Raw genomic sequence first — 14479 nt, forward strand, 5'->3', positions numbered from 1 at the left:
AATCCCTCTCATATATACCCCATCTTGCTCTGCACAGTGCCTGGTTATAGCACCTATCAATATGATATTGATATTTTTGTATTTCCTTTTAAGTAGGCTGAGCTCCTACTATTTGAGCTCCCCCAAATTTAGCATATAGTAAGTAGTCAATAAATGCCAATTGAAAGAAAGAACTCCTTACAATTAAAGAATTGAATCTTCAAGCCCAGTCTAAAGGAAAAACAAAAAACCCACCAAACCACAGACTGCTCCTTGAGATGAATTAAGCCTTTAATTTAATTTGGCTGTATAGTGCTCTCGTGTAAGTATGCTTACCACTAAGTCTTTAAGTTACTGTACACCAGTGGAAAATTATTATTATATGACCCCTCTTCAAAACCTGCTTGTATTCCCATTGTAGGTGAGTGTCCAGATGCAAACAGTACCTCTACCCCTTGACTTATTCATTTACTCTTCAAACATTTATTGAATACCAACTATAGGCAATGGGATCATAATCCAGCTCCTCCCCACTCAAATGCTATTTTCCTATTGCTTCATCATTGTAAGAATCCTTTCCAAATTGGAGAAATAAGGGCCTCCCTGGTGGCGCAGTGGTTAAGAATCCACCTGCCAACAATGCAGGGGACACAGATTTGAGCCCTGGTCCAGGAAGATCCCACACACTGCGAAACAACTAAACCCGTGCGTCACAACTACTGAGCCTGCGCTCTAGAGCCCGCGAGCCACAACTACTGAAGCCCAAGCGCCTAGAGCCCGTGCTCCACATCAGGAGAAGCCACTGCAGTGAGAAGCCCGCACGCAGCATTGAAGACCCAACACAGCCAAAAATAAAAAAACAAGTTTATTTTAAAAAAAAAAACACAAATTGGAGAAATAAATAGTCATCCTTTGATAGACCGAATGACAAAGCTCTTGGAGAATGAACATAGCTATAGCGTTTACTTGTGTTACTTTATTGCTTTTTACTTTGCATTACAGTTCTGAATGTCTTACAAGTATCTTTTTTTTTTTTTGCTTGAATGTCTTACAGGTATCTTAAAGCAAGTTTCACTTTATGTTCCAAAGAACCTAACAACGTGGCTTTCTCCACTGAGGGCAATCATTAAACATTTGCAAATGAATGCATTTTGGTTGAGGTCTTAGATTTTAAAACAGCAGTCAGCATAATTAACATAGTTATATGCTAAGAATTTTTTATCCTAACAGTATCCTCTGCTTAGATTCTGGTTTGAACACAAATATCCAAATCAAACAGCAACTACATATAGAATAAATAACTTTATGCTTTATACAAAACATGTGAAAACGGCACCGAGATTGATTCTAAGTGAAAAGAAACAGCTAAAAGGATCCTAAAAAACATTTAGGATCACATGAATAGTAAGAGGAGAAATGTGACGAATATGAATTTACAAAGTCTCATGGAGAATGTACAGATCAAATTTACCTGAATGCTATTTATAAAGGAACTGTTGATCATATAATGATATTATTTATATACACGGGTAAAATACACTGAAATTGACACTTGATACAGGTGAGTTTAACCTTGGCTATCATCTGAGAAAACTTATTTATCTCTAACAAGAAACTTAAAAAGACAGTGTCAAAAGGCAGTCACCAGGAACATATATATTGTAAAACGCATGCTTTCTTCAACAAACACATAAAGTAGCTATTACAAGCTAACATTTTTGCAGAATCTCTTTGAACTGCTTTCCCAGACAAATTAAGAATTTTATTCTAAAAATAAGCTTCATGGAAAAATTATAATGATACTGCTAGTGATAACATATTGAATTCATACAATTTCTTTCTTCCAGGCAACTGAGAGCACAACTCCAATGCAAAATGTTATTGATGGTGTTTTGTTAAACAAGAAGACTTTGAGCATACAGCTGAATAAACAATGGAAAAGGCAGTCAAGAAAGGTAGGATAGGCCAATCATCTCTCTTAAAAGGTTAAAAAGGATGGGTAACCTGACAGAGAGGAGGGAGGTGAAATAGTTGCTTCCATAATAAATTAATTTAAGCTTTGGTATCTGAGAAATCTGTGTTTCCAAGGCTTGAACACTCTTACCAGAATTTACTTCCTAAGAAATCAGTCATTCTGCATTTAATACATGCATTCATATCTATGATATAGATTATTATTCCTATTTAAAATAGATTAAATAGGTACTAAGTTATAAAGCCATCAGGCCAATAGCCCATTTTACTACTTCTTTAACTAGCTGAATTATTTTATTCAACATCAGGAAGTTACTAATTAAACACACACACATACACACTCCCACTCTCACACCTTCAATGAAACTTTAGATTAAATAAAATGATTATCTCCTTTGTAAAACAGCTTATAATGTATTAACACTCTACCAAAGAAAGAATTTTCAATAAGAGTATCACCAAAAGCAAAGATACTATCAATAAAATATGAGTTTCAATGTTAAATGAATCTTTCACTAAATCATCTCAACTTTGTCTCTTTTACTGAATTCAATGGAACATCATGTTAAAACAAATGAAAAGAACAGGACTCTTTGTGAAATACCTAATAGTGACTGAGCGAGCATATGAAAACAATTGTAATATAAAGAGTCAAAAGTTAAAATCCTCTGCATCGAATTCTATAAGTCTCTCTCTCTGAAATGACATTATCAACAAAATGTATTAAAAAATTTAAAAACCTATTTGAAAATTTAAGTCCATTATGTTTTTTAAAGGTGAAATTCAAATTTGGAATAATGTTATCACCTACTAGTGACAAAAAATAATTTGTAATACCACCAATAAATTGGTGTTTCTAAAATCAATTCTTATTAGAATTTCTGATTTCCTAGGAAATACTATTCGAATCTAGAGAGAGATTATACCATTTCTGTTCTAAGCAAGATTTAACAAATGGATGATGCTGACCTTAGCCGGATTATCATTTTGGCCAGTAACAGTTACAAGGTTTTATTATAACATAGAGATTAGGCTATTTTAAGTATCTTAGGGAACAAATATAGGCCAAAAAATAGTTAATAATACCTAGGATTGGAGTGTTCATGATGAGAACGGTGCTTAGATAAATTACTAGTGAAAATAAATTAGCTTTTAAAAACAATATGCAAAATGTATGAAGAACCTTAAAAATGTGTATACATTTTCACCCAATAATTTGATTCCTAAAAATGTATTTTGAGGAATTAATTAGAGATGCATATAAAGGATAATACAGAAGTATACTCATCACAATGTTGTGATTTTTTAAGGCCGTAATAATTAATTTTTAGGTCATAAAAGAGGAATGGGTAAATAGATTATGGGACACATTCTGGCAATAGAATACTACACAGGAACTCAAACCCATGTTTTCAATTAACACACAAAATGCCATAATACATATAGTGTCATCTGCATACAAATAGAATACAAAACTATATGTGCAGTATGATCCCAATTTTGTTTGAATAAATAAAAGGGGGGAAGGATATAGGAAATATACCAAATGTTAACAGAAGTCCTCTCTGGATTTTATTTTTTCCTTCTGTCAACATTTTCAGTGATGCTTTTGTAATTATGAGAAAATAAAAACCTTTCATGTTAATTGAAAAAAAAACATATACAAAGACCTGTATTCAAATATACCTTGAAGCCTGAACATTCTATTTAGGGATGTTTCACTATAAATGTTAACACACGAGCAGGCTTGGTTTCAAACTTATCTTCAATATTTTCAGGTTCTGTGACTGAGAGACATTCAGTAGTATATTTAAGTTCGACTGCTCACTTGTAAAATGAGGCCAGTAGCGCCTATTTTATAGGGCTGTTGCAGGATTAAATGACATAACCCACATAAGCTTCTTAGCACAGTGACTGGCTAAGTTAAAAAATGTTACTACTGTTATAACTGTTTTCATTACTATGACAACTATTATATGAAACTTTAATTCCTCAAATCCTTTCTGAAACGAGCTGAAGCACAAATAAATAGACATGGTATATATATATTGATAAATATCTGAAAGCTCTATTCTGTGGTTCATAAGCAACTTTTTTGTGTTTCTCAGGTAGAGCTTTTTGTTTTTATTGTTTTGAATAAACTTTTTATTTTGGAAAACCTTTAAGTTTACAGAAAAGTTGCAATAATAGTACAGAGAGTTTTCACGCACTCATTACTCAGTTTGTTTCCCCAATGTTCTCATCGTACATTACTGTGGTACGTTTATCAAAACTAAGAAACCAACATTGATATATTACTATTAACTAAACTCAAGACTTTGGTAATTTCAGTATTACCCAGCTTAACCAGACTCAGACTATAAATGACTTTTTGTTAGGTTACCAAATTCAAAATCATCTCTGAAAACTATGACAAGGACTGCCAGCTGTCCCTCAATATCTATTACCCTTTTTCCTTCAATAAAAGAACTTCTGAATTTTGGGTCAGCACCTGGCTGCCCAAGACAAACACCACATTTTCTAGCTTTCTTTGCAGTTAGGTGGGCATATGATTGGGCTGGGACCAAAAGAATGAGTGAAAATTATATGCATTACTTCCAGTTTATGCTCCTAAAATGATGGGTGTATACATGCTGTGTTTTGCTTCCCCTTCTCCCCCCCTTATTGCTGGAATATGGACTTGAGTCAGGAGCTGGAACAGCCATCTTGGAGCTAAAAATGGAAGTAGCATGTTGAGGGTTATAGAATCAGCCAGCCCTGGGACTCCTACTTCCCAGTTATTATATAAAGAACAAACTGCTCAATCTATTAAGGTTGTCTTTGTTTCAGCCAGCATCCTAAGTAATACAAGTCTCTTTAAAACAATGTGCCATAGCTTCTAAAGGTGATTTCTTTTGTGTAATGGAATGAACAGAAATGTAGTTTTTTATGGTGACCATATTGAAGAAATGTTTGTATGTCTAAGGTTTTTTGTTTGTTTGTTTGTTTTGCGGTGCGCGGGCCTCTCACTGTTGTGGCCTCTCCCGCTGCGGAGCACAGGCTCCGGACGCGCAGGCTCAGCGGCCATGGCTCACGGGGCCCAGCCGCTCCGCGGCATGTGGGATCCTCCCGGACCGGGGCACGAACCCGTGTCCCCTGCATCGGCAGGAGGACTCTCAGCCACTGCGCCACCAGGGAAGCCCTCTATGTCTAAGTTTTGATATGCTTCCTTTTCTCTATTCAAACCTTCCACACCTCTTCCCGCCTTTTCACTTTCAGTTACTATGGATAAATTGTCTATGGTCCTTTCTAAGGCCAGTCCCTTCACTTGAACACCGGATCCCATCCTCTCTTAAGGGCCCCATTCCTGCAATAGTCCCTCTCTCTGCAGTGTCAAATATGCTGTGATAGTCCCACCTTAAAATTCAAAACAGACAAAAAAACTCCATCTTCAATTCTCCTCCAGCAGTTATTTTACTGTTCCCTTTAAGCTAAATTCCAAGAAAAAGGTATCTTATAATGTCTCCACTTCTGGTTCTCCACATTTACTCATCAGGCTAACTTCAATCTCACTGTTGTCACTTGCTGCTTCACTGAAGCTACTCTTAGCAAGGTGTCTAATAATCCCCATTTTTCTAAATCCGATAATAAATACTGAATTCTCACCTTACCCTATCAACTATATGACTACATTGTTCCCCCACACTTTGAAATACTTTTTCTACTTGACTTCCAGAACACAATTTTCTTCATTGTCTGCTTGCTTCTCAGTCTCCTCTGCTACATCCTCCCCCTCTTTCTGACTTCTGAACACTGGAGTGCCTTAAAGCTTAGTTCTCACCCTTCCTCTCTATCTATACTATTTAAATACAGAAGTAAAACTAAATAAATATGGGGATTATAGATTATCAGACAAAATGTATTACAAACCCTGACAATGGAAAAATTATTACCAGACATCAAGGGAGAGGAAAGAAGTAGGAAGAAAAATGAATGTTAACTCCTTTCATAACAGGGAGGCTAAAAAACAATTCTAACTTCTTAATGTTTTTCATATTTTTAAAAAATATTAGGTCTTTTAAACAATCTCTGATACTCATACATACATATGTTCTTACATTCAGCAATAGGTTTCTTTTTCTTCTGTTGCATTTTAGTAAATTAAAAAGAAATAGTGTAATAAACCCCTTTGCACATTCACCCAGCTTTAGCAATTATCAACCTATGATCCATCTCATTTCATCTCTATCACAATTCACCCAATGGATTTTTTTGAGGCCAACCCCAGAAGTTATTTTACCTGTAAGTATTTCAGTATTTCTCTGTGACAGATTATAAAATATGGCCACAAATTCCTTCCATTATGATATGTACCCTCCTTCCTTTGCAATGTGGTAAGGCTGGTTTTCCCATTCAGAGGAGGGTATCTATTTCCCCACCCCTTGAGTCTGGGCTGGTCTGGTGACTTGCACTGATCAACAGGATGCTGCAGAAGTGATGACCTGTCACTTCCAAACTGAAGCTTCAAGAAGCTTTATAGCTTTTGCTTCTGTTCTCCTGGAATACTACTGTCCAGAGACTGACAGGTAACAAAATATATTGAACATATATCTAATAACCTTGGGCATATGTCTTTTCATAGTTTTGACAGTGCATCTTTGGGATAGAGTCCCAGAAGTAGGATTGTTGGGTCAAAGGGTAAATGCATGTGTAATTTTGCTAGATACTGCCAAACTCCCTCTAGGGGGTGTGCCATCTTGCACTTTTACCAGCAATGAATGAGAGTGCAAGAGTACTTTTAATATCACTGAAGTAAAAATGGTTGCTGCTTTGCCAAAAGTATAAACATTCTTATGGTAGAAAATGTCAAAATAATCATAGATTGATTTATAGGCAGGATCATTAGATGGAAATGTTGCTGATACATATTATGAGCAAGAACAATGGGTGACTTTGGGGCCTGATAAAGTGCTGGAACACCCTTGTTATGTTCATAGGAGACCTTAGCCCTACGAAGGTTCTCTTCTTGGCGGGCTAAGAGGTAGTCTACCTCTCAGTCTCTTGGCCATTTGTGCCATGGACACGGACTGGGCATGTGCAAGGCAGTCTGCTGCGAGAACTTAAACAATGAATATTAAAAAGTTCCCAGACTTTCTGGATCTGGTGTTGAGGTGAATAAACTCTTACTTTACCCCGGGGATGTGCTGTGTAATGTTCCATTTGCCTCACCCCATCAGCTAAGGAAGCAAACCATTAATAGTGTCTATAAACAGTCTGGATATGCTTGAACAGATTGTGTAATTTTTCTCAGCAATTTAAAAATATCTTCTTGACCTGAAGACTATCTCATTTCCATTTGCCTTATTTCTCCTAATTTTACTGAGTCATTCTTTCACTGGTTCTATCTCCCAGATAGGGAGAAACGACAGCCTGGCCTTGGGAGTTGGGGTGGAGGCAGAAGATGGAAGGGATAGTTTTGGCACAGAGGCACCAAAAACGGGGAAGGTTGGATGGTACTAATTCGACTTCTTGGATTCATCCTGAAGTCAAATCCCCCCTGATCTTTTGTTGGCTTCATTTGGAAGCTCTCTTAAGTAAATTTAAATGTAATTCTTTTTATTTAAAATGGCATGTATATTACTAAAGACTCAATCACAAAATAACAATTCCAACTATTTTAAGCAGAAAAGGATAGTAGGACAAGGAATTAGGGACTGGTTTGAGACTGAGTTTCCACGAATGATTCCTAGAACAACACAGCAAAACTGGTCATGGTCCAAAGGCTGGCTCTAGAAACATACTGTATTAGCTGTAATCCAGGGATTAAAGAATCATACTGTGTCTGTCCAATCCATTCCAGCAAAATGGAGGACTTGAGTAATACCACCTTTCCATTCAACTTGGTCCCAAATCCAAGGAGTAAATGTAATTTACCAGAATGAGTAAATCTGGTTGGTGGAACCTAAAATCATACCCAGAATTCTAGCTGAAAAGGATTTTAGAAATTGCAATTTTTAGCTTTCCTGAATTTATAGAAACATGTATACAAAATATATCTCCAAATTATATGTCAACTGAGTCTATTTCTTTATTTGTCCATTATTACCACCTAGGCAAAGCCACCACCATCTCTCTGACTGCTGCCAGTCTCTACTTTCACTATTGGCTCAGAAACGGCCTTTCATTGCTCTCTGAATAAAATCCAAATACCTTATCACAGTCAACAAAAGCCCTACAGGTTATGGACTCTTTTTATTCCCCTACCTTTGTAACATCATCTCCTACCCTTATCCTCATTAATCACTATATGCTCCAGCCGCAAGTCATCTTTCTGTTTTTAAACACACCAAATCCATTTCTTCCCTAGGAGACTTTATATTTGCTGTTCCTTCAGTCTGGAAAACTCTTCCCCCAGGTATGTGCAGGGTTTGCTCCCACATCTTTATTCAAATGTCACCTTATTACAGAGGCATTCCCTGACCAACCTATCTAAAATATCACCAACCCTGGTAACTCCTACCTTTACCCTGCTCAACATCATTGGACACCATGTAAATTAAAATCTTTAGATACCACTATACCCTCACCAGAATGATTAAAATTAAAAGATTATCCAAAACAACCCTGAAAAAGAACTAAATTGGAGAATTTACTCTACCTGACTGGAAGGCTTACTGTAAAGCTAAAGCAGTCAAGACAGTATGGTACTGGCATAAAAGTTGACAGATTGATGAAAGGAACAGAATAGAAAGCTAAGAAATAGATCCACACTTACACAAATCATTTGATTTTCAATAAAGGGGATGAAGCAATTTAATGGAGAAAGGAAACTCTTTTCAACAAACGACACTGGAATATCTGAGAAACATATGGAAAAAAAAGTGAGCTTCAACTCCTACCTCACACTATACACAAAAATTAATTCAAGATACAAAAGAGACGGAAATGAAAAACCAAGCTTTCAGAGGAAAGCAATGGAGAATATCCTTGTCACTTAAGGTTAAGCAAAAGTTTCTTAGATAAGTCACAAAAACCAACAACCAAAGAAGAGAAAAAATTAATACATTAGACTTCATTAAAATTAGAAACATCTGTTCATCAAAAGATACTATTATGAAAATCAAGTTGGAAACCACAGACCTGGAGAAATATTTGATGGTAGACTGGTACCCAGGATATTTAAAGAACTCATACAACTCAATAGTTAAAAGACAGGCAACCTAATTTTTAAAAGCAAGTAGAAGATTCGAAAGGATATTTCACAAAAAATAAAGTATACGAATGGCCAATAAGCACATGAAAAAGTGCTCATTTTTTCATCAGTCAACAAAGAAATGCAAAGTAACACTTTATATATCAGTATACACACAATGAAAATGGCTAAAATTAAAAGACTGACACCAAATGTTGGGAAAGATATGATACAACAGGACCTCTCATAGACTGTTGGTGGAAATGCAAAGTGACACCTCTGTTCTGGAAGGCAGTTTGGCAATTTCCTATTATATATTACATATGATCCCACCACTACTCTCCTAGGCACCCACCCAAGAGAAAAGAAAGCATGCATTCATTCAAAGACTTATACATAAATATTCACAACAGCTTTATTTGTAACAACTAAAAACTGGAAATAAGACAAATGTCCATAAACAAGTGAATAAATAAACTAGGTGAAATAAGGAAATACTGTTCCTCAATGAAAAGGAATTAACTACTAATCACATAGCATGCAGAAATTATAAATTAATTATGAGGAAGGAAAGAATCCAGTCAAAAGTACATACTGTATGATTCCATTTATATAAAATTCTGGAAAATACAAACTAACTTATAGTGACAGAAGGCAGATCAATGGTTGACAGGGATGGGAGGGAGGTATAACAAATAAGCATGAGGAAACTTTTGGGGATGATGAATATGTTCACCATCTTAATTGTGGTGATGGTTTTATGGATACATACATATGTTAAAATGTATCAAACTGTACACTATAAGTATGTGCAGTTTATTGTATATAAATTATACCTCCATTTAAAATTATCAGCTGAAGAAAACAATGAGAACCAAAGAAACACTTTAATACTTATTTATGATTTATAGTTTGTATATTTAAGTACTATGTAATTTTACTACACATTAAATTTATTCTTTCATTCCTTAGTGTCTATAGCTATTTTAAGATTATTATAACAGTAATAGATTAATAATTTAATGGTCTATTAAAAAACACTGAAATATTATTTTCTGTAACAACACTAAAATATTATTTTCTAAAAATGCTTCCACACATGCTCTATATTAAGGATGTTATACTTAAGAACATTAATATATTATTAGTGATATGCTCAGAGGTAGACATTAGTTATTTTCACAAGAGTTCAGCAAGTAAACTAATTTTCATAAAAGATAATGCATATCTGATTTCCAATTAGGCAATTCACAATGATTTTCAACCAACAATGGTCAAATGAATATACTTTTAAATCTTGGATTTTCTCCAGGTTTTCCATCTTTCCCTTACAAGACTTAATTTTTTTTTTCCCATATTAGATTGTATTCTTTAAAACTCAGATGTGCTATTGAGGAAAATTAATTTCTTCCCCCAATTTTTCTGGGTTATTTTCATTCTAACTCCAAAATTGTACAAAACATTGTAAAAGAATCCTTTTAATGACAACATATATTGTCATAAGTGTTTTACTAAATATGAATATACAAAACAATTTATATATTACCTGGCCACATCCAGGGGCAGTACATAGAAAGGGTTTGTCATCACTCATATTCCACAGGTCCTTGTATTGCCTATAATAAAACATTAAGAAATGGCTAAATGTTTCACAATACAGATTTTTAAAGAACAACTTAAAATGTAATATTATTTGATTTTCACTAAGCTTATCACCTTCTATCTGAATGTAAAGTAAAACACTTTTACTGACATTTTAACCCCACCTTCCATTTTCTTATTATGAACAGAGACATGTAACATGCAGATTTTACACTACAGAAAAAAATATTAGGAACCCTGATCTATCAGGCTAAATCTTTCCTGTTCAGTAGCATAAGGGCAGAAAGAATGAAATAATTAGAAGATAACCATTTTAAACCCCAATGAAATAATGGACTAGGTAACTATCATCAATGTCTGATAAAACAATCAGGAACAAAGGTGATGGGAACTTTATAATGGCTGGGTCAGGTTGACAGCAACTGAACTCACAGGTCAGTCTTAAATTAACATCACTAAAAGTGAGACAAACATTGTGTGCCCCCTGATATGATGCAATAGAAAGTACACAAAGGATTCTTGGGGGAAAAACAGTCAAGCCTGAATCTAATCAAGTCTCTCTAGATCCAACTACAGGAAATATAGGAGATAGAAAAACATGTCGAAAGGGGAAACAGCAGAAGCAAGAAGAACTACAATTCTGCAGCCTGTGGATCGAAAACCACATTCACAGAGACAGACAAAATGAAAAGGCAGAGGACTAGGTACCAGATGAAGAAACAAGATAAAAACCCAGAAAAACAATTAAATAAAGTGGAGATAGGCAACCTCCCAGAAAAAGAAATCAGAATAATGATAGTGAAGATGATCCAGGACCTCAGAAAAAGAATGGAGGCAAAGATGAAGAAGGTGTAAGAAATGTTGAACAAAGACCTAGAAGAATTAAAGAACAAACAAACAGAGATGAACAATACAATAACTGAAATGAAAACTACACTAGAAGGAAGTAATAGCAGAATAACTGAGGCAGAAGAACGGATAAGTGACCTGGAAGACAGAATGGTGGAATTCACTACTGAAGAACAAAATAAATAAAAAAGAATGAAAAAAAATGAGGACAACCTAAGAGACCTCTGGAACAACATTAAACACACCAACATTCACTTTATAGGGGGTCCCAGAAGGAGAAGAGAGAGAGAAAGGACCCGAGAAAATATCTGAAGAGATTATAGTCAAAAACTTCCCTAACGTGGGAAAGGAAACAGCCACCCAAGTCCAGGAAGCGCAGAGAGTCCAGGCAGGATAAACCCAAGGAGAAACATGCTGAGACACATAGTAATCAAACTGACAAAAATTAAAGACAAAGAAAAATTATGGAAAGCAACAAGGGAAAAATGACAAGTAACATACAAGGGAACTCCCATAAGGTTAACAGCTGATTTTTCAGCAGAACTCTACAAGGCAGAAGGGAGTGGCAAAATATATTTAAAGTGATGAAAGGGAGAACCTACAACCAAGATTACTCTACCCCGGCAGGATCTCATTCAGATTCAACGGAGAAATCAAAAGCTTTACAGACAAGCAAAAGCTAAGAGAATTCAGCACCACCAAACCAGCTCCACAACAAATGTTAAAGGAACTTCTCTAAGAGGGAAACAAAAAAGAAAAGGCCCTAGGAGAAAAACCCATAACAATTAAGAAAATGGTAATAGGAACATACATACTGATAATTACCTTAAACGTGAATGTATTAAATGCCCCAAGCAGAAGACACAGGCTCAATGAATGGATACAAAAATAAGACCCATACATATGCTGTCTACAAGAGACCCACTTCAGACCTAGGGACACATACAGACTGAAAGTGAGGGGATGGAAAAAGATATTCCATGCAAATGGAAATCAAAAGAAAGCTGGAATAGCAATACCCATGTCAGATAAAACAGACTTTAAAATAAAGAATGTTAAAAGAGACAAGGAAGGACACTACATAATGATCAAGGGATCAATCTAAGAAGAAGATATAACAATTATAAATATATATACACCCAACATAGGAGCACCTCAATACATAAGGCAACAGCTGACAGCTATAAAAGAGGAAATTGACAGTAACACAATAGTGGTGGGCTTTAACACTTCACTTACACTAACAGACAGATCATCCAGACAGAAAATTGATAAGGAAACACAAGCTTTATCTTTAGACCAGATAGATTTAAATGACATCTACAGGACATTCCATCCAAAAACAGCATATTACACTTTCTTCTCAAGTGCACACGGAACATTCTCCAGGATAGATCATATCTTGGGTCACATATCAAGCCTCAGTAAATTTAAGAAAACTGAAATCATATCAAGCATCTTTTCCGACCACAATGCTATGAAATTAGAAATCAGTTACAGGGAAAAAAACGTAAAAAACACAAACACATGGAGGCTAAACAATACATTACTAAATAACCAAGAGATCACTGAACAAATCAAAGAGGAAATCAAAAAATACCTAGAGACAAATGACAATGAAAACACAATGATCCAAAACCTATGGGATGCAGCAAAAGCAGTTCTAAGAGGGAATTTTATAGCTATACAAGCCTACCTCAAGAAACAAGAAAAATCTCAGATAAATACTTTAACCTTACACCTAAAGGAACTAGAGAAAGAAGAACAAAAAAACCCCAAAGTTAGCAGAAGGAAGGAAATCATAAAGATCAGATCAGAAATAAATGAAATAGAAACAAAGAAAACAATAGCAAAAATCAGTAAAACTAAAAGCTGGTTCTTTGAGAAGATAAACAAAATTGATAAACCTTTAGCCAGACTCATCAAGAAAAAGACGTAGAGGACTCAAATCAATAAAATTAGAAATGAAAGAGGAGAAGTTACAGTGGACACTGCAGAAATACAAAGCATCCATAAGAGACTACTACAAGCAACTCTATGCCAATAAAATGGACAACCTGGAAGAAATAGACAAATTCTTAGAAAGGTATAACCTCCCAAGACTGAACCAGGAAGAAACAGAAAATATGAACAGACTAATCACAAGTAATAAAATTTAAACTGTGATTAAAAATCTTCCAACAAACAAACGTCCAGGACCAGATGGCTTCACAGGTGAATTCTATACAAACGTTTAGAGAAGAGCTAACACCCATCCTTCTCAAACTCTTCCAAAAACTTGCAGAGAAAGGAACACTTTCAACTCATTCTAACAGGCCACCATCACCCTGATACCAAAACCAGACAGAGATACTACAAAAAAAGAAAATTACAGACCAATATCACCGATGAATATAGATGCAAAAGTCCTCAATAAAATACTAGGAAACAGGGCTTCCCTGGTGGCGCAGTGGTTGAGAGTCCGCCTGCCGGTGCAGGGGACACGGGTTCGTGCCCTGGTCCGGGAGGATCCCACATGCCGCGGAGCGGCTGGGCCCGTGAGCCGTGGCCGCTGGGCCTGCGCGTCCGGAGCCTGTGCTCCGCAACGGGAGAGGCCGCAGCAGTGAGAGGCCCTCATACCGCCAAAAACAAAACAAAACAAAACAAAACAAAAAATACTAGGAAACAGAATCCAACAACACATTAAAAGGATCATACAACAAGATCAAGTGGGATTTATCCCAGGAATGCAAGGATTCTTCAATATAATGCAAATCAATTAATATGTGTGATATACCATATTAACAAATTGAAGAATAAAAACCATATGATCATCTCAACAGATGCAGAAAAAGCTTTTGACAAAATTCAACACCCATTTATGATAAAAACTCTCCAGAAAGTGGGCATAGAGGGAACCTACCT

The 14479-nt window shown here is 35.7% G+C and overlaps 1 protein-coding gene across 4 annotated transcripts in view; it reads right to left on the minus strand.

The window, feature by feature from the left end:
• Window positions 1-14479, minus strand: part of ATF2 (activating transcription factor 2) — an 80796-nt gene that overhangs the window by 45139 nt on the left and 21178 nt on the right. For all 4 annotated transcript variants that reach the window (XM_007451077.1, XM_007451078.1, XM_007451075.1 and 1 more), the window contains one exon: window positions 10671-10740. In XM_007451077.1, coding sequence (XP_007451139.1) covers window positions 10671-10695 — 25 coding nt within the window. In that variant the 5' untranslated portion in view covers window positions 10696-10740. The remainder of the gene's footprint in view (window positions 1-10670; window positions 10741-14479) is intronic.

The sequence above is a fragment of the Lipotes vexillifer genome, unplaced genomic scaffold (assembly GCF_000442215.2).
Source record: "Lipotes vexillifer unplaced genomic scaffold, Lipotes_vexillifer_v1.1 scaffold645, whole genome shotgun sequence".
Classification (NCBI taxonomy): Eukaryota; Metazoa; Chordata; class Mammalia; order Artiodactyla; family Lipotidae; genus Lipotes; species Lipotes vexillifer.